The sequence below is a fragment of the Ranitomeya imitator genome, chromosome 1 (genome assembly GCF_032444005.1).
Source record: "Ranitomeya imitator isolate aRanImi1 chromosome 1, aRanImi1.pri, whole genome shotgun sequence".
NCBI lineage: Eukaryota > Metazoa > Chordata > Amphibia > Anura > Dendrobatidae > Ranitomeya > Ranitomeya imitator.
The window spans coordinates 1,126,439,999-1,126,461,591 of NC_091282.1; the positions used below are offsets into that span (position 1 = coordinate 1,126,439,999).

At 41.7% G+C, this 21,593-nt stretch overlaps 1 protein-coding gene across 4 annotated transcripts in view; it reads right to left on the reverse strand.

Moving 5' to 3' along the window:
- The window catches only part of KIT (KIT proto-oncogene, receptor tyrosine kinase), a 70,041-nt gene that overhangs the window by 24,082 nt on the left and 24,366 nt on the right, over positions 1–21,593 (reverse strand). For all 4 annotated transcript variants that reach the window (XM_069744467.1, XM_069744466.1, XM_069744465.1 and 1 more), the window contains exons 2-4: positions 7,831–8,112; positions 7,408–7,689; positions 2,892–3,025 (exon numbers count right to left, since the gene is read on the reverse strand). In XM_069744467.1, coding sequence (XP_069600568.1) covers positions 2,892–3,025; positions 7,408–7,689; positions 7,831–8,112 — 698 coding nt within the window. The remainder of the gene's footprint in view (positions 1–2,891; positions 3,026–7,407; positions 7,690–7,830; positions 8,113–21,593) is intronic.

The following is a 21,593-nucleotide window of genomic DNA, read 5'->3' on the forward strand; positions in this document are numbered from 1 at the left end:
GACTAGTTAAAGCCCTCATTAGCATAACTAGTTTTACAGGACTAGTTAGAGAATTTAGTCCTACATAGGTGATTGCTGCTGGGTTGGAGGGCATGGAGGACATGACAGGTTCCCTTTAAGTCTTCAACTGCAAAGAAGAAAAAAACAATTCCCAGATTTCATACTCCACTAGGATACTGCACAACAATTGCTCCAAAATTTTGCAACATTTTTTAAAAATTTCCAAGTGATGAATTAGGCAAAAACATCTGGATAGATATATCACACCCATAAGACCCCAAACCGTCAAACAGTTTGCGAAAGAAAATTGGCATAAAACTGTTACAAACATCACAACATTTTTGTGCAACAAATTTTCACGCAAAAAATGTTGCAAATTTGATGTGTTTAGGTCAGCTCTGCTAATTTTTTGGTAAATGGGCGGTGCATAGTGGGAGGGGCGTGGCCTAGCACCACGGAGCAAATTCATTATAAATTTATGTCATATAAATTTTTGCTGAAAAGTGTACATCTTTTCCTGAATGTAGAGAATCTTAATTTAGAGGACTCTTCATCAAGACTGCCCTACAAAATGCCATTATCAATCGGCTCATATGCCAAATTGAAAAAAAGGCACAAGTCAAATGATGAATAAGGCACAAATTAAAAAAAAAAAGTCACTATTAGGGCACAGTAAAACAGCAGTATAACAGGAATGACGATCGCATCACAATGCTCGGACTGGACGTCGGCTCTCCTGACCCAGAAGCAGTCACAATAAAGTCAAGAGATCCGCCGGCCAGTCCGAGAATTGCAATGCGACAGTCATCCGTGTTATACAGACGCCTGACTGCGCCCTTAGGATGGAGCTATACAGTGACTTTGGCCACGACATGTCGCATGGCCTAAGATCGTTCTGTGTTGCTAGTATCGCAGCATTATGGTGGTGAATGGGATCACTTACGGTGTGGCCTCCATAACAAGCAAGTCATAAATTCTAAACCAATTCTGACTTTTTGCGACTTCATTTGCACAGTATCCTATTGGTCGCAAAGTGATCCCATTCACCTGCATTATGCCATGTCACAGCCAAAGTCGCCACATGGACCCAACCTTACTGTATTCAAGAAAAAAAGCACAGGAACAATAATGAATCACCCGGCTTTCCTAGTTTCTCAAAAAGCAAATATGCCTAACTACACAGAAATACTTCAGTGAGCGAAGTTTAACTAAATAGCAATGTAAGTTGAAAGAATCTTGAAAAAATGTGGTGTAATATTATATCTATCCATCTAGAATTTTCATTTTCGGGCAGATATTGTAATTCTTTTTGATGTCAGGCATAAGTAAGTGTGGGTTGTTATAAATTGTTTTTATTATTAGACAGCTGTCAGTAACCCGAGCTGTGAACCTCCCTCTGTATTTGCTCACAATGCCTTGATGACCCCTGGGTAGGTGAGGAGTGATAGACCGCCAGGACAATGGAATGAAGATCGCACAGAATTTTCAATAGGACAACGTGTCATGAGCATGGCTACCACGAAGCTGTAAACAGAGATGTCCATAGCAACATGTACATAGATAGGACGTTCACTTGCTTTTCTTGGAATGCCCTGGGCTAAACAGCAACAGAAAGGTCTGAAGCAAGGTAGATAAATACAATGAAGATGTTTCAGAGTGGCCATGCCACCTTGACAACCCATTTCAGCTCTTCACAGACCCTGAGGCAAGGAGCTGCTGGCTGGATGTTTACTTACCTAGCTAGGTCATCTGCGTCTACTATAGTGATTCTCTCTGCTGGTCAGGGTCTTGATGGCTGCTACATGGACATTCAGCCCATCAGCTGACAAGTCATAACTTGGATGTTCAGCCCACAATCTCATGGATACATTAATCATTGTAGAACATAAAAAGGGGCATGCTTACTACCACCGCAGTTGTTTAGTATCTACTCAAACAATTCAGCTCTTGAGCCGGATTCAGATCTGTAATGGCATTACACTATCAAAATTCTAAAAAATTGACATACAGCTAAAAATAACTTGACAAATATAAAGTGATCTGTTCATCCAAGCTTCTTTATATTTACAAGTCAAGGAGATCTATCCATATTGTTGATAAAATTTGTCAAAATTTGTTAATTTTAGTTAGATAGACTTTTCATGAGGAACTCCAACCCCAACAATTTGGATTTCGACTATTTGTGCGGAAAGTAGATAAGTCACAACAGAGGTAGCTGACAGCAGAGTATTCATTTTTTCCCCATTGAAAAATGAGAGTGAAGTCTACAGGAATAGCTGGGTGGCATTATACTTTGCAATATTACATATAAAAAAAAATGTAAAAACTTGAGTGATAAAATGTGTAAAAGCAGTTTTCTTCTCATCAGCGTTGAAAGGTCATGTAGGGTAGAGCAGAAGACTATCCTACTTTCTTCCAGTAAAGTCGTGCAGCTTTGTGAAATGTGTACAAACATTCATTTGCGGACAATCCCACATTTTTCTATTTCGCACTGATATATTTGCTGAGATTGGCTGGCTCTAAGCGGACGTTTCAGAAATACACTCCAGGGCGCCTGCCACTAGATCTACAGACCTCCGATTATAGTGCACTGAGAATTCAAGACACCGACCAGCTGTCATCACCGAGCAATCCTTCCCTTCATTAAAGGAGCCTTTCAAATCACAAAAGCTTTTATGTGGCCAAAACAGCAAATTAATACGTAAGCGGCACAACCACGCTTTAATAATTCAGCATTGTTTGCAGGCCATTATTCAGAGACGTGTTTTCATTTTGCAGATACAGCGAGGGATGTTGTTGAAAAATAAAGTGATTGATATCTTGTGGGAAATGTCACGTTGGGTTCTCATATGATGCGCCTCTAGACATTAGGAAGCGAAGCCTTTGCTTACCATGGTGGGTGCATCTATCCAGTTGACCTCCACAATGTTAACATCCTTCACCACACAGCTCACCTCAAACGGTTCCCCTGCTTTCACAACCAGCCTGGATTTTGTTAGGGAAAGCAATGGTAATAGTTTTTGAACTTAAGAAATAAAAAAAATAAAAAAATTACTACAAGTGAATGCTCAATTCGGTCATCAATCATCATGTAAATACACCTCTTAAGTAAACATTAGGTTATAGTCACACATTGTGTTTTTTCTGCAAATTGAAAATTGCTTTTTATAATACCAGTAAAAGCTATGAGGTTTTTGAAATATGCAGCATGTCAATTCTTTTAGTGCTTTTACATCCATAAAAAGCAATGAAAACATGAAAAAACAATGCAAACCCCCCCCCCAAATATCTTGTTTGCTGTGCTTTTCGCTGTTTTTTTAAAGCGTTTGTGGTGAATAAAAAAAACTATTATTAGGGTATGTGCACAAGTTGTGGATTATCTGCGGATCCGCAGCGTTTTTTGCAGTGCAGAAACGCTGCAGATCCGCACTTGATTTACAGTACAATGTAAATCAATGAGAAAAAAAAAGCTGTGCACACTTTGTGGAAAATCCGCTGCGGTTTAAAAGAAGTAGCATGTCACTTCTTCTTTGTGAATCTGCAGCGTTTTTGTACCCATTCCATTATAGAAAACCGCAGGGGTAAAAAAACGCAGCAAATCCCCAAGAAAACCGCAGCAAAAACGCACAAAAAACGCTGCGGGCCGCACAAAAAAAACCAACAAATCCGCAGGTGCGTTTTCTGCCAGGAGAGGCAGAATCCGCACCAGAAATTCCTAAGTCTAATCCGCAACGTGCGCACATAGTCTTACAGGGAATCTGTCACCAGGAAAATGCAGTCTGATCTGCAGGCATCATATTATAGAGCATAGGGAGCAGATTAGGTCAATAAATTGATTTCTGGGAAGTTTCAGTATAAGGCCACGTTCACACTAGCAGTATTTGGTCAGTATGTTACCTCAGTATTTGTAAGCCAAAACCAGGAGTAGAACAATCAGAGGTAAAGTATAATAATAGAAACACGATACCACTTCTGTATTTATCACCCACTCCTGGTTTTGGCTTACAAATACTGAGGTAAAATACTGACCAAATACTGAAAGTGTGACCCGTTTTTTCCTTATTTAAATCTCTGCTCTTTCAGGGATTTTTGGTCCAGAACACGGCGCTATCAGTGACTGTCAGTGCTCTGTGCTCCGATCCTAACACATGACAAAATTGCAGCCCAGCCGCGGAGAAGACGTAGAAATTAATTTCTCCATCTCCTCTGCTGCCGGAGTCGGTGGGAATGGCTCTCCCCTCGGGTGATATCAGAGTGCAGTGTGATGTTTCACACGCACCCACAGACTTATATGGGTGAGTGCGATCTGAATTCAGCATGCAATCACTTCATGCTGCGATTTTTTTTCCCTGTCCGATCGCAATCAGATCGGAGCAGGAAAACAAAATGCCACTCAGAAGTGAACAATAGGATTAAACTGATACGAACGGAATCCGATTTTTAATCTGATTGCATTCGTCCGATTTAATCGAAAGTGGGAGCGAGCGATAAAACACCGGTAAGGCTACGTTCACATTAGCGCTGTGCGGTGCAGCGTCGGGCGCAGCCGCAGTGACGCATGCGTCATGCGCCCCTATATTTAACATGGGGGGCGCATGGACATGCGTTGTCTTGCGTTTTGTGACGCATGCGTCATTTTGTCGCAACTGTCAGGGCGCAGAGGACGCTGCATGATGCAGTTTTTTCTGCGCCAAAATTCATGCAAAAAATGAACGCATGCGTCACAAAACGCTGCGTTGTGCATGCGTTTTGCATGCGTTGGGCGTTGCACAACGCAAATGTGAACGTAGCCTTATACTAAATCTTTTTCTCCTCTATTACATGATGGCTGTAGGCTGGACTGCATTTGCATGGTGACAGGTTTCCATTAAACATTGTAGACAGAGAACACATGTAATTCACGCCCCAAAAATGTGTCAAACCAGTGAAAAACGCTAAAACTGGGCCGATGTGAACACAGCATTGTTTCTGCCCAAAGAGCAAGTTTTGGCTGCTGAAAACCACAGCAAAAATGCTGCATGTAACCATAGCCTTACTGCAGGTACAGTCTAGTGACAAAATCTAAATGACTTCTTAATGTGGACATTCACAGAAATAAGTAAAAACGCATTTTTTCACCACTGGCTTCAATCTGATTTTTGGCATAGATGTATCTGAGCCTAGAAAGAGAACTTTATCTTAATATGCCTATTATGTGATGAGGGAGAGTGCAAGATACTCCAGGGAAGAATGGAAGATCATTAGTAGCCGGGGTCACGTGTTAATGGATGAGACAGTGAAGCTCCAGCTGAAGCTCAGCATCATGACTTCATTCAGTGAATTAGAAGAAAAGTCATTTTGCAGGCGGCTTGGGAGAGACTTTTAGCAGAACGCTACCATACAAATGTCATATCGTTCTTTATGCAATGGGACGCAGAAAAATGTGCACGATATACAAATTGGTCTTAATGTTCTCCAGCATAGATGAAAATGCAAAAATTGGCAAACTCCTAATTTACCGCTTTCTTTAAGAAAAATATAATAAGGCAAATGCATGTGTGAGATTTTTTTCTAACAGCAATTTTCAAAGCAAAGGTTTATATTTACGAACATTTTCTTATCCACTATACAAAATATTCCAATTTCTATACACCACAGATTAGGATTCAAAATTTCTCCTAAGGCTTTGTGCACACTTTGGAGTATTTGCAGCAGATTTTTACCATTTATTTGAACGGATGAAAAATGCTGCAGATTTGCAAAAAAAAAAACCTTTGAGGCCATGTTCACACAGTCAGTATTTGGTCAGTATTTTACACCAGTATTTGTAAGCCAAAACCAGGAGTGGGTGATAAATACAGAAGTGGTGTATATGTTTCTATTATGCTTTTCCTATGATTGTTCCTCTCCTGTTTGTGGCTTACAGATACCGATGTGAAATTCTGACTAAATACTGACTGTAGGCTTTTACATGTTGTCCGTTTCTTTTTTTTCCTGAACTTAGTATCCTCTAGGCTTTTCTTTTTAATGTATTTTCCCATAGGCCTCTCTACAGAAAAAGTTTATGCAATAACCCATCTTTAAAAAAAAAGCCTGCCCTCAAAAAAGTTACAAAATAGTGCAAGAAACATGGTTTTTTTCAGGCTAGAAAACTTGCTCTTCAGATATAGGTTGTCAGCATTATTAATTCTAGGCCTATCTCTGCCACCGGATACAGGATCATTTTTGGAATGTTTCGATTTAAGTCACGTGAACGTGTTTACAGTGCAGCAAGCTAAGGTTATGTGCACACGGCGTCTTTTTCAGGTGGATTCCACTCAGAAAGTGGTGTAAGACGGGTCACAAGCGGTTTTACCTCACTTCTTAGAACAGCTTCAGGGTTAAGAAACCTCCGACTCATTACTTCACAGTATAGAATAAAACCCAATGATTTGTTCTTAGGCCGGGATCACACATACGCGAGATACGGCCGAGTCTTGCAGGTGAAAACCCAGCTCTGGCGCCGGCACTCCGGAGCAGAGCGTGCAGCCGCACAGCAATACATGGAGCTGCACGCTCCGCTCTGGAGAGCCAGCGCCAGAACTGGGTTTTCACCTGCAAGAATCGGCCGTATCTCGCGTATGTGTGATCCCAACCTTAAAGTGACTTTGCTTGGGAAAATTCAGCCCAAGGCTATGTTCACACTTTGCGGATTTTGCTGCGGATCCGCAGCGGATTTGACCGCTGCGGATCCGCAGCAGTTTCCCATGAGTTTACAGTACAATGTAAACCTATGGGAAACAAAAAACGCTGTGCACATGCTGCGGATTACATTCCGCAGCATGTCACTTCTTTTCTGTGGATTTTCACCTGCTCCAATAGGAAACTGCAGATGAAAATCAGCAGAAGAAACCGCAGTAAAAACCACGATAAATCCGCAGTAAAAACCGCGACGGGTTTTCACTGCGGATTTTGGAATTCTGCTGCGGAAAAATCCGCAGTGGAATCCGCAAAGTGTGAACATAGCCCAACACTGCTCAGTTTCCTGCAGCTAACTAAAGCCAATCCATTTATGACACTTGTCACAAACAGCCGCTGTAATGGGAGTGAAAAATGAAATCTTCATTGCACTTCATTAGCTGGGGGTCCAACTGCTGTGATCCCCACTCCCCCTGAGAACTGAGGCTTCAGTGTGAATGGAGTGGTGGCCGATCAGGTGCACTGCTACTTCTAGCTATTGCTACCTCTAGTAGTCCCATTAAGAACCACTCCGTTCCATTACTCAAAAACCCAGTTTCCATCATCAGTGGAGGTCCCAGATGTCAGAACCTCAGAGATCTAATGGCCATACCTTATCCCAGGGTTAGGAGATAACTTTCAAAACTTGAGAATACCCCTTTTAAGTGAAATCAACAGACAGTAAAAAGGTCAGCTATCAATCCAACTCACCTGGAGTCACCACCAATCTGAAAGTCTGTGAGGTCTTCAAAACTCCAGCGTGATTCACAGAACACATATAGCAATCAATGAAATTCCGCTGGACGTTTTTTATGGTAATGCCAGTCTCAATGTTACTTTCATAGACAAAACCTTCCGGTAAGGAGGATTTGTCACATTTTCTTATAGAATAATCTGAAACCTCCGAGTCAGAGACAAAACATATTCCAGAAATATCTGAACCTTCTTTCACATCATAATATCCCCGAATGTCAAAGAATGGATTACTTGAATCTATATGAAAAAAAACAACAAAAAAAACAAAACAATTGTGACTTTTTGAATATCAACAATTTTAGCTCCATTTATTTTATTTTCAGTATTTTTCTTAAAGGTTTGAAGAAATCGGTACTGGGCAAAACATAACGGACTTACCTTTAACGAAGAGATAGAAGGTTTGGTTATCTGTAGGGGCAATCCCTTTAGTGAAGCAGCTATATTTCCCAACATGTCTGCGTTCAGCCTGGGAGATTAGGAGGTTGACACCGTCATTGAATGATTGCAGTTGTGAACGGGAAACAGGTCGTGCTTTCAAATACCCCAGCTTTTGATGATGCCATTCTACTGGGTTAGAATCTTTGCAAGACACTATGAATTTGCTTCCAGCATTCACAAGTTGTCTCCTTCCAGAAACAGATAATGTTGGATATGTATATGCTGTAAAACGAAAAAACAAATATTCAACTTAGCAGAACATAACTAGATACATAAAAAATGAGGTCTAAGAGCATGTATGCTTTTAGTGGGGAGAGGAAAAATTAGCTACTGCCATTGACCTCTGGCTGGGATGTATCTGTAAGGCTAGGATCACATTTGCAAGAAACTCGCACGAGTCTCGCATCTCAGTACCCGGTACTGCTGCCGGCACTCGGGACCGGAATGTGCGGCTGAATGTATTTCTATGCAGCTGAGCGCTCTGGTCCTGAGTGCCGTCGGCAGTGCCGGGCACTGAGATGCTAGACTTGTGCGAGTTTCTCGCAAGTGTGATCCCGGCCTTAGGAGAGCAAAGATGAGTAGCTAAAATCAATGTCAGGGGAGAGTCAGGAGGCCCTCATAAAAATACGAGAGTCACCCTGTTCCACCGAAATGAGCAAGTTCCGGCAACTTTGAGAGGCTTGTAGTTAAAGTGTTTAGGTAACAAGACCATAAAGTGACATTTATCGGGAGTAAAAAGGGTCTATTGCTGAAGAATAACCAGCATATCCAGCATTTTCAGACTACGGCCGGGGTCACACTTGCAAGTTCAATGCAAGAAACTCGCGTATGTCTCTTGCATCAAATCCGGCACTGCCGCCAACACTTGGGACCACAGCATGCGGCTGCATAGAAATACTGTACATGCAGCCGCACGTTCTGGTCCCAAGTGCTGGCGGTAGTGCCAGGACTTGATGCGAGAGACTCTCGCAAGTTTTTCGCATTGAACTCGCATGTGTGACCCCGGCCTAACGAAAAATATTCATTTTACACAATGCTTCTGGTTAACTATCAATTCACATGTATTTTACATGGATCAATTTGGGCAGTATATGTTTGGCCATCAAAGCGAGTCCACAAAATGGCATGAGCACATGTGAACATTACTGCAACACAAGAACGAAGAAGTATTTTAGTAATGTTGTAATACTGCACTTTGTATCTCAAAATACTGAACACAGACTATTCTCAGGGCCTGAGGACTACTGGTGGTATGCTGACAGTAGCCATGACTAGTGGAGTTACTCCCCGTGTGCTAGAGATTAATCCTACATAAAGTAGAGGGTCAATTAAATGTCATGCCTCTCTAGGGCTCGCTCACACTAGCGTATAACTAGACAGATGCTATGCCATGTATTATCAGATAGCACTCAGCCCAATGTTATACTATGGAGCAGTGCAGATGAGCAATTTTTTTCTCATGCCGTTTCGGACAGTGCACACCCATACAAGTCTATGGGTGTGTGTGAAACATCGACCTGCACTCTGATGTCATCCGAGTGCAGTCCAATGTACGCACACAGAGGCAATGGATGAGGTGGAGAATTTACGTTTTCAGTCTTTTCCGCATTTGTGCTCATTTGAGAAAATCGAATCACACAAAGGTGATCTGTAAAGGTACCTTCACACATAACGATATTGTTAACGATATCGTTGCTTTTTGTGACGTAGCAACGATATCGTTAATAAAATCGTTATGTGTGACAGCGACCAACGATCAGGCCCCTGCTGGGAGATCGTTGGTCGCTGAAGAAAGTCCAGAACTTTATTTCGTCGCTGGACTCCTCCTGACATCGCTGGATCGGCGTGTGTGACACCGATCCAGCGATGTCTTCACTGGTAACCAGGGTAAACATCGGGTAACTAAGCGCAGGGCCGCGCTTAGTAACCCGATGTTTACCCTGGTTACCATCCTAAAAGTAAAAAAAACAAACAGTACATACTTACCTACCGCTGTCTGTCCTCCAGCGCTGTGCTCTGCACTCCTCCTGTACTGTCTGTGAGCGTCGGTCAGCCGGAAAGCACAGCGGTGACGTCACCGCTCTGCTTTCCGGCCGCTGTGGTCACAAACAGCGACGCTGCAGCGATCCGGATCGTTGTCGGTATCGCTGCAGCGTCGCTTAATGTGAAGGGGCCCTAAGAGTTTGAGCCAAGTGTAATTATCATAATCGGCCCGATTCTCCGATGAGAGAATATGCACAAGTGTGAACGTATGTCTTCTAAATATAATTTGCCATTTTAGGATTGAATTAAGTGGTGTTATTGGGCTAAAATAAAGTTGGCTATTTTAGCTTTAATCTACAGCCAATCGGTAAATATTTGCTGATCAGTTATGGTTTAAAAGCCTAAGTACGTTTTAGATGTGCACTAACCGATCAGCGACAGATCATTCAGATCATTTTATAGGATAAACGGCCCAATGTTATACTATCGGGCAGTGCAGATCTCAGAACATGTAGTATTTTACATTTGGTATAGGCAACAATTACAAGGCAGGAAAAGAGCATGACAAGCTTCCATAATGGTTAGAACTTAGTTTTTTTTATGGCTACTCAACTGCAAATCCAGCTGGGTGTCCAAACTTCTGAAGTTAGACATGTTTCAGTGTATACTAAGTCCAATTTCCAATTCACGAGTCCTACTTAGCCAAGTAATAACCAGTCGCGATATAATAGGCATATAGATTGTCACCACCTCTCGAAAATGTATGCAACAACAAAGCAGAGAAATAGTACGTCTGATCGAGGAGGATGAATGAAGGACATAAACTGTAGTTACTGCTAACTTATTCTCTTTAAATGGAAATTACACTCAGTTCTAGTTTTCAGAATTCAGCTTTGACTAATATGACATTTTTTATAGTTAATTTGCTATATGTTTACTTATCTTCAATATCTTCACATCCAAAATCAGATATGGGTTAAGGACAACACCCCAGAAATTGAAGCTGAAGACAGATTTACAGCACTTTACCCTCAACCACCAGGAAACTACCGTCTAGCATCTGTATGACTGTTTTCCTGTGGGGCACATGCCAATTGCTAGTACTGAAGTTGACTGGTGCGAAGAACAAAACCACAGCTAAGAAAACTTTTAAAATCGCAAAGTATCAACCTTCCACTTTTATGTGTCCTTGGAGATGGTTCACATCCCGACACAATGCCCACATTAACATCTAGGAATTACATAAAATCATGCATACACCAATCACATGTCAAGGAAGATAAAGAATTCCATACAAAAGATATCGTTAATACACAAGTAAAGCTAAAGGTTCTGGAATGAACCTTGGTACTGTCTTTAGTATGAAGTATGGAGGAGTCGCAGGTTGAGCTGAGTAACTCAATTTGCTAGTATGTTAGGTAATGAATGAGGTAACTGCAGTTCCCCTAAAACTAAGCTAATGATCAATTGTTTCCATGATCTGAGGAACCATACAGCAAGGTAAAATGTCAACATATCAATAATCATGATTAAAGATGAGCGAATTTGATCGGGTCCCTGCTTATTCGGCAAGCTATAGCGCTTACTGAATAAGCTGCTTCCTGGATCGTGACGGCTGATCAGCTGTTCAGCTCCGCAGCAGCATGTGTCGCGGCTATGTGACAGTCATGACACCTTGATGGAGAGCCCAGCGAACAGGCTATTCATGATAACACCTCTAAAACGCACTGGCGGACATACCGCCGATGTAGCTGTACCAGGGCCCCGAGTTGGAGGGGATCCACCAAAACTGGCATCTATTTCAGCTGGATGTGCGTCCAGGGCTACACATCCAGCTACAATGTATTACAGTGCAGAGCTCCCACCGGCTCCCTGGACAGCAATACTTGCCACAAGCAAATCAAAGGACGGCAGCTGATGTTGGCATGCATGTGATAGGCGGCGAATGGTAGTGACAGCATGCACCATGGCGGGTAAGTCAAAGTCAGCTGCTGGCTCCTGCGTTGGTTATAGAAGAGGGCAACATGTGTCGTGGGACTGGGGAAAGGTAAGAAGATTTTTTTTTTCTTTTAATGTTGTGGTAGATCATCTCACTCGGTGGTACACAGAGGTAGACATGGAAACACTGCCTCCAAGTCCTTCAATGTTTTATTAAGTACATGCGGCATAAACCCTAGTGAAGTAAAAATAAACACGGCGCTTTGGGCATAACAAAAAACAAAATGGTATCTCACAATCCACATTTCACGGGGATCTACCCACTTAGAGTTAGCAAACACACACGGCTCAGTTTAGCACTAGCACAAGCATTTATCAAGGAGTTAGTCTCTCCAAACACACTGAACCCTGAAGGACTCAAAACGCTGGCTATTTACATCCCAGACAACACCATGAAGAGGAGATAAGGTGGACAACCTCCCACCTGCTCTATGTTTGTCTACAAAAACCCAGGCCTTAAAATGGCCGATTAACCCCTCTCAACACTTTATGCTGGGGCAAACTTCTGGGTTTCAAATCACTGAAGCCAATAGCCTTAGTGAAACATATCTACATTCCATCAGTTTCCCATTGACTATGTGTTAAAAAAGAACAGGCTACATTATTATTGGAAGGTGCCTAGAATTGGGGACATTATACCATAAAGGAACCCAGGATAAGGACATTATTAATAGAAGCGGTCCAGGATGGGGATAATTATACTGAGAAGGAGCCCAGTTTAGGAAACATTATGGTATATCAGGAAGGGGGACAGAATGAGGGAAATTATATCAGGAAGGGAGACAGAATGGGGGAAATTATACTAAGAAGGGGGGGGAACATTATACCATGAAGGGGCACATGAATGAATTCATGATAACTTGTTTAACAATCCTCTTTTTCTTTTTAAAGATCTTAGGATAGTTCCCAATGCTGAAACCAACACAGACTTCCCAGAAGACAACAAATGTGTTTGCATGAAGACAAATTTCATTTCTCGTGTTCTGTGTTAATTCTATGTCTCACACTGGTAACTCCTACTTATAGTTAAAATACCGGTAATCTCTAGAGGCAGAGATATCTTCCAGGCAGAGTCCTCCCCACAGCCTGGAAGAGGTCATTTATACAAAGTGATAAAAGATGCTTTCTCAACAACAAGCATTCTGATCTGAGACATACAGGTTTCACGCTCCTCAGCACTCTATAATTTGTATGCTCAAAGTTTAGATGCGGCAACAGATTCCCATTAAATACATGGACATTTAACCCCTCCCTGTCCTGTGACTATTACACGGTAGTAAATATAAACTTCTCTGGTGAAAACAAGTAATCACCTATTCTTAGGCCACGTGGCCTAAGGATCAGTTATTGATTAGTGAGGTCGGACTGCTGGGACCCGCACCGATTGGCAGAATGTGCAGTTTTTATCCCCATTATTATGGAGCGGCATGTACGACTTGACCACTGATCCATTCATTCCTGAAGTACTTGCATGCTGTACTTGGCTTTTTCTGGAAGACCCAAAGAGGATGAATGGAGCTGCAGTCAGACATCTGTGGAGTTGGAGTCGTGTAGTCAGTAGTGTTGAGCATTCCGATACCGCAAGTATCGGGTATCGGCCGATACTTGCGGTATCGGAATTCCGATACCGAGATCCGATACTTTTGTGGTATCGGGTATCGGTATTGGATCAATAGGGATGTGTAAAATAAAGAATTAAAATAAAAAATATTGATATGCTCACCTCTCCGGCGGCCCCTGGACATCACGCTGGTAACCGGCCGGCTTCTTTGTTTAAAATGAGCGCCTTTAGGACCTGCGAATGACGTCGCGGCTTCTGATTGGTCGCGTGCCGCCCATGTGACCGGCACGCGACCAATCAGAAGCCGCGACGCCATTCTCATTCACAAAACTCCTAATTCTAGGAATTAAGGACCTGCGAATGACGTCGCGGCTTCTGATTGGTCGCGTGCCGGTCACATGGGCGGCACGCGACCAATCAGAAGCCGCGACGTCATTCGCAGGTCCTAAAGGCGCTCATTTTAAACAAAGAAGCCGGCCGGTTACCAGCGTGATGTCCAGGGGCCGCCGGAGAGGTGAGCATATCAATATTTTTTATTTTAATTCTTTATTTTACACATCCCTATGGATCCCAGGGCCTGAAGGAGAGTTTCCTCTCCTTCAGACCCTGGGAACCATCAGGATACATTCCGATACTTGACGTCCCATTGACTTGTATTGGTATCGGATATCGGTATCGGCGATATCCGATATTTTTCGGGTATCGGCCGATACTATCCGATACTTTCAAGTATCGGACGGTATCGCTCAACACTAGTAGTCAGTGTCCTTTTGGTGGAGTCGGAGTCTGAGTTGGAGTCTGTATAATATGAAACGACTCAGACAATATATAATAAATTGAGTACAGTAGTTCAACGCAATATGTGCTATGCAGGTTTTCATAAGAATTTTGGAAAGTTATGAAAGGTCCTATACATGTATGATCTGTTCCTGATCTCAGCTTTTAGTTGAGATGAATCTGTGCTGCACTTTATGTACATGCTCAGTAGTAAGCCAGTGCTGTAGAGTTGGAGTCGTGGAGGCAAACTAGGGGTTAGGGAAACTGAGGAGTTGGGAGTCCAAAAGTTTAAATCGGATTTTTGGCTTACCGATTCCACAGCCCTGCCTGTCAGAGATAAAAATTCCTCATTCTTCCGATCGGTGCGGTTTCTGAAGGGTCAGATTTCACCGATTAATAAGTCATCACTTACCTAACCTGTGGCTCAGGGATAACTTGTTTTCATCAAATAACCCCTTTAATGCAAAGTACAGTAATTGTACATCCTAGTTATGGTGGTGTAGAGTAGATGTGCAGGAGCCGCCTGTGTTTTACAGCCAACACTCCACTATAACAGGGATAATGGCTTACAGGTATTTACATATAGCTGTAAGGTGGGCTCCTAGAGACCCCAGTCCAACCCTGGTCAGAGGCCATTCACTGAGCCAAATCAGATCTCCTGCCTTGCACTGATGAGGGGCTAAAAGCATGAAACATATGTCTGCAAATGGATTGTTTGGTTTGGCTTCTTAGCTAGTGAAGGCAACTATAAAGCTGGTTTACTTTCATCATTCATCTCCAGGTTAATGCTCTTTTAAAGTCAGGTTAGCCCCTCAATTGCCCGTTTTCATACCTCAGATAATTTTAATAAAATAATATGTTGTAAATTTATGCTTTTAAAGAAAAAAATAAGAAATATATGGTGAAACTGTTTATACTATTATACTGTTTAATTATATTTCCTGCGCTTACAAATTAACTACGGTAACTTAATTGACTTCCTCATTTAACTGCCATAATGTTACTTCCATGAAATTCAACAAAAGGCTACTTAAATAATATGAAAAAAAAAAAAAAACACCAGTAACACATGTTGAAATACAGTAGCAATAAACCTTAGTTCTTTTTATTTTATATTACCCTATGTAGTTGGTCTGTCTCAATCATGATCATTCCAATAACTGTTAAATGTTGCCCCAGTCCTAAAATAATCATCTTTTATCAATAAAACACTGTTCCCACGAGCTGGCTCTCCCGATGATTTACTAGCCCTGCATAGTAATTCCCCATATTATGTTGCATTGTCAATACTTTTACTGAAAGCACTGAAAAACTAAACTTTACGGATTATCAAAATCAGAACACAAGGATATAACATATTTGCATATTAGACATAGTGGTATCTGTATGTACGGTATATAACTAGATAACCTGAGAACGTGCAGTAGGGTTCAGTCTTGGTTAGGTTGTATGTAAATATCATAACGTTATATCTCTATAGAGATATATAAAATCACCCAGGTATTGTATAGCCAAGCAGCAGACAATACTGATGGTATTTTACAAAATACAAAAATGTCTCTTCTGGCAACTTGTAAACTTTACAACCATTTAGGATTTTCACACTGCATTCACAATGCTCTCAGAAAACCTGGAAAGACCTGAAAAGCCCCATCTATTGGTCTGGCCCGCTGCCCACTCCTCAAACATCCAAACAATAGAATAAGTGGGTGGCAGTCAGCGAGTAGGGATGTTACTAAAATTACAACAGGAAACGTATTTGCCTTTTTAAATTAATATATGTTCATTTCCGGGACATAATAACACCAGGCGTCTGAATCGCTCAATAATAACCGTAAAAGCAAATAAGTAAAATAAACGAACATAAGACTTTTAATTATTCTCTCCATGCGGCAGCAGCGTCCCAAAACATTGGGGGAAATGTTGAAGTCGGTTGTCCACTACTAGGACAATCCTTTCTTGGGGTAAATGTTTGGCTCCGCTAAAATAATCAAGCTTATACTCGCTTACCGTCCCGGTGCTGTTCCAGCGGTGTTGGCATTCGCGGTCCCGGGTTTCTCATGCAGTTATTGTGACACATGAGCCTGGTGCCCAATCAACGCAGGAATCACTGGCCCTGCCTTCGCACATATTGAACTTGAAGAGGAAGTCAGGGCTTTGGCTACTCTCTGACTTGACGGGTCAGTGACGCAAGTGTTGATTGGGTGCCAAGCTCATGCGTCACAATAACAGCATGAGAACCCTGGGACCGCGAGTGCCGTCACCGCTGCAACGGCATTGGCATGGGAGGCGAGCATAGGCTTCTTTATTTTATCAGGGCCAAACATTTAGATCAAGGTGGTGTGGTCCAGGGCTAACATATTGAGATCTAGCCATAGGGCTTGTGCATATGACAGCATTTTCATCCATGTGCGATCCAAAAAAGTATCGGTTCAGACTCGGACCAATGTCATTATATGGGGCTGTGCAACATGCCTGAGTTTGGTACAAAATTTGGATCGCACTCAGCCATGCTAGTCAATGAGTACATGGAAAACATCGGACTGCACTCGGATCACATCTGAGTGTAGTCCGATTTTTATGGATTGACAGAATGGAGAAAATGGAGAAATTATTTCCTTCATCTCATCTGAGAAAACGGGATCACACTCTGAACAAACTCTACGTTTGATCAAAGTGTGATTACCATAATTAGCCCGATTCTCTCCGATGAGAGAAAATACTGTTGTGTGACCCCAGCCTTAGGATAGGTCATCAAAGTACATTGGGCAGGGATTACAAACCCATCAGCCCCACCAATCAGATCAGCGTTGCTCTGGGGCATCCAGAACTAAGCGATGTATGGGGCGAGCAGTTTACAGCCCATTTAACTTCCAGCATGCCCTGAAAGGATATGAATGTTAGGGCTCAATGGGAGTTTTAGTTTCTTAAAGAGCTGGAGATTTACATTTTATTTTTACACTCGATATGAGGATTTAAAAAACCCTTAATTATTTTTTTCTGTGAATATGGCAATGTCTTGATTTGCTAAAAGCAGATAAAAGTGCTATGTCCAAAATACACAACTCATAATAAACGATCATCTTCAAAAAATATTTAAGGGACCATGACTAATTATTTAAAAACACACACAAACAAGAATGCAGAACAAATAAAGACCTTTACGAACTGTAAAATTTCTCACAATTGAAAAAGTCACACACTCGACAGGTGCTTTAATCCAGCAATAAATTCCCAGCCCTGCACAGGCCACCTTATGCCATTTAATATTATGTAATTCAATCTGCGACAAGCCTTTCAATTTCACATTCAAAATTACTCTTCTCAAATAGAATGAAAGTGCCCACACATGTGGGAAACTGCTTATTGTGCTTCTCTTTTACCTTTTTTTTTTACTCTAAGTGGGAGGTCAGCTTGTATCCAGAGATTATCTAACACACTCCAAGATCTCTAAACTCACCTGAAATTTTTGTATTCCACAGGAATTAACAATTCTATGGAATAGTTACTCCTCCGTTATTCCTCCTACATTTTTAAGACCAATTTGACAACTGGTTTGCCATACCCCTTGTCACAGGACTGTGTTCCTGCAATGTCAACGTGGATTGAACTGTATCAAACTAAATGACTGGTAATACACATTTGTCCATGTACTCAATCATATGTGGTCACGTGGGGCCGCCGATTACAGTAATGAATATGCGGCTCCACCCCTATGGGAGGTGGAGCCGCATATTCATTACTGTAAATGAGCGGCCCCACGTGACCGCATACAGAAGATGCGGCCAGAACAGGAAGCAGCGACAGCCAACGAGGGAGCTGGGTGAGTATTTTCAGCACAGGGGGTGGGAGGGCAGGGGGCAGATAGATCTTTATTTTAAACACTATTAGTCATATCTTCTCTGCAGCAAACGCTGCTGCAGGGAAGATATGAATCGCGGCTTCAGCACCAGTGGGGGGGACAGCGCTTAATGTAGTGCTGTCTCCTGCACGGCACACGGATTGCACACGGACAACGTCCGTGTGCGGTACGTGTTTTACACGGACCCATTGACTTTAATGGGTCCGTGTAATACGTGCGCTCCCACGAACACTGACCTGTCTCCGTGTTTGGCACACGTATGTCAGTGTCTCCGGTACGTGAGGAAACAGTCACCTCACGTACCGGAGACACGGACGTGTGAAACCGACCTTAGTGAAAGGAATTCCACCTGTGTGCAATCTAAGTGTCACATGGTCTGTCAATATATATACACACCTTTTTCTGAAAACCCACAGAGGCTGCAACATCATTAAGAGGCACCACTAGCCAAACAACACCATAAAGACAAAGGAGATGTCTAAACAAGTCGGGGACAAATGCTGAGAAGTACAAGTCAGGGTTGATTATAAAACATATCCCAATATTGGAGGATTCCAGAAGCACCATCAAATCCATTATAATCAAAAGGAAAGAACATGGTACCACAACAAACATGCCAAGAGGGCCGCCCACCAAAACTCTCAGCCTGGACAAGGAGGGCTTTAATCAGAAAGATATCCCTGAAGGAGCTGCAGAGTTCCCAAGCAGAGACTGGAGTACAGTCCATAGAGGTGGCCTTTATGAAAGAGTTGGCAGAAAAAAAGCCTCTATTTACACAAAAAATCGTAAGGCTCGTTTTGAGTTTGCCAAAAGACATATGGGAGACTTCTCAAATGTATGGAGGAAGGTGATGTGGTCAGATGAGACCAAAATTGAACTTTTTGGACACAAAGGTAAACACTATGTCAGCACAGCTCATATCTCAAGAACACCATACCCACAGTGAAACATGGTAGTACCATCATGCTGTGGGTATGTGTTTCCACAGGAGGGACAGGGAAAATGATCTGAGACAAGGGGAAGTTGGATAGTGCGAAATACAGGGAATACCTGTTTCAGTCTGTCAATGATTGGAGGCTGGGACGGATGTTCACAACCAAAAAGACAATGATCGAACGTATACTGCTAAAGCAACATTCAAGTGTTTTAAGAGGAAACATGTAAATGTTTTGGAGTGGCTTAGTCAAAGTGCAGACCTTAATCTAATTGAGAGTTTGAGGTCAGACTTGAAGATTGCTGTTCAGCAGAGAAAAAAAAAAACAGTGAAGTTCCAGGTTGTGAGGTAGCAAAACACAAAACATGTCAAGGTGTGGTGGGGGGAATACTTTCGCAAGCCACTATGTATATACGGTATATCTTTTATATTACCACCTTTTTTTTCCAGATGAAAAGTAAAAACAAATTAAAACAAAGTCCAATCTATGAAAATATCAAATTAAATTTGTATTGTTAAAGACGGTAAGCAAAAAAAATTAAAATAACCAAACTGTCAACAGAAAAAAAAATGGCTTTCAGAAAATGGAGCACAAAAAACATTTTTTGTCTACCAAGATATGAAAAAAACTAAACAAGATTGGTATTGCCATAATCATTTTGACCTAAATAATCACGTCTCCAAGTCATTTTTACCTCACAATGAATGCCATAAAAAATTAAACCCAAAAAACAAAAAGGTAGAATTGTGTTTTATTTTTAACCAATTCACCCCACTTGGTGTCCTTTAAAATGACAACTCAACCTGCAAAAATAAAAAAAATGACCTAACATCCTCTTTTTCTCAGAAGAGGCAATTTGCATATTATATTTCCCAGATGAGCATTGCACGGTGAATAAGCCTCCTTACCTTGACAAGCCAGAGATGGTATGTCACTCTCCATAAGGAGAAACGATACCCCTTAGATCCCAGTCCAGAGCCTCTCACCTAGCCAAATCAGTTCTCATGCTTCGCACTGACGAGGGCCAACAGCCCGAAACACCGTGTCTGCGAATTGAGATACTGATTTGGCTTTTATCCTAAGTCATATTGCACGACTCGTTAAAGGGTTGATTGTGACTTGTAGGATCGCTACTTCCAATAGGTGGCGCTATAGAGTTAAGTCCTCTTTCTCAGAAGAGGCAATTTGCATAGTGGAAAAATTAAAAATTGCTATGCCCCCATCCCTCAAAGGAGAGGAGGAAAAATGAAAAACTTGGACCCATTTTGAGATATTTATAAAGGTCACCTACCTTGCATTAATTGCAAGGGTTGCCCTAAAAAGTACAAAAGTAGAGATAGATCAGAGAAAATGGCTTGTGTTTTCATCTTGCTAATGTTGTAACTTTTATTGACTTACATGAAACATGTCTACAAGCAGGCACGTCTCCATAGACGTTGGCAGCAGAACCAGAACTATTCTCCAACTTGGATTTGAGTACTGCTGTACTGTACGGTGCACAAACCAAAAAGTAATAGAAAAGGATCTGATGAAAAGTCATTATTGATCTCACAATTAGAAATATGATTAGGAACAGTGGCTCCTGACTATATACATAGAAGTCTATATTCCAGAACATATGCTGTCGCATCATAATATCATGGGCACTGCTAGAAATGTTGGATGACCCTTCAACACTGGAGTGCATCCATTTGCATTCCCATCTGAATATGCAACATCCCTGTAGAACTGTAATGAACAGCAGTGTGATGGAATGCATCTCCATATTACAGTAGTGTCACACTACCACCTCCACTATTGATTGGCATAGCTGAAAGCGGAGATTCCCAGGATCATCAAGAGGAAAGCGTAATGTATAACTCTGACAGAAGATGATGAAGGATAATGCTGAATGACAAGTCCACATATTGAATGGCGTGCAAACACATAACTGCTAGTAGCACGGCCTAAAGTTCATTAAGGGTACAGTGATTGTTAGGCTATGTGCACGCGTCAGGATTTTCTGCAGAATTTTCCTGAACAAAACCGGATTTTTCTGCAGGAAATCCTCATGCATTTTTTTCACGTTTTTCTCGCTTTTTTGTCACTTTTTTTTCCGGAGCTTCCCAATGCATTAAATAGCGGCAAAAACGCGAAAAATCCGCAAAATTAATGAACATGCTGCATTTTTTACCGCGATGTGTTTTTTTCGCGGAAAAAAATGCATCATGTGCACAAAAATTGCAGAATGCATTAAAAATGATGGGATGCTTATGTATGCGTTTTAAGCGTTTTTTTTCCACGGAAAACGGCAAAAAAAAATGCAAAAAAAACGCCAAAAATCCTGAACGTGTGCACATAGCCTTAGAGTCACTACATTTCTTACATTCAAGAGATGGGCTGTTTTAATAAATAATCATAAAAGGACCTTTAGGTTACATTCCCACGATGAGTATTTGGTGAATTTTTGATGTTGCAGATTTTTAAAAAAAAATACAAGTACCATATTTTTTCAGATCACACTTTTCCCAAAAACATTTGGAAGGAAAATGTGGGTGCGTCTTATAAGCCGAATGTACCTGATCACGAGATGAGATCTTGGGAGCCA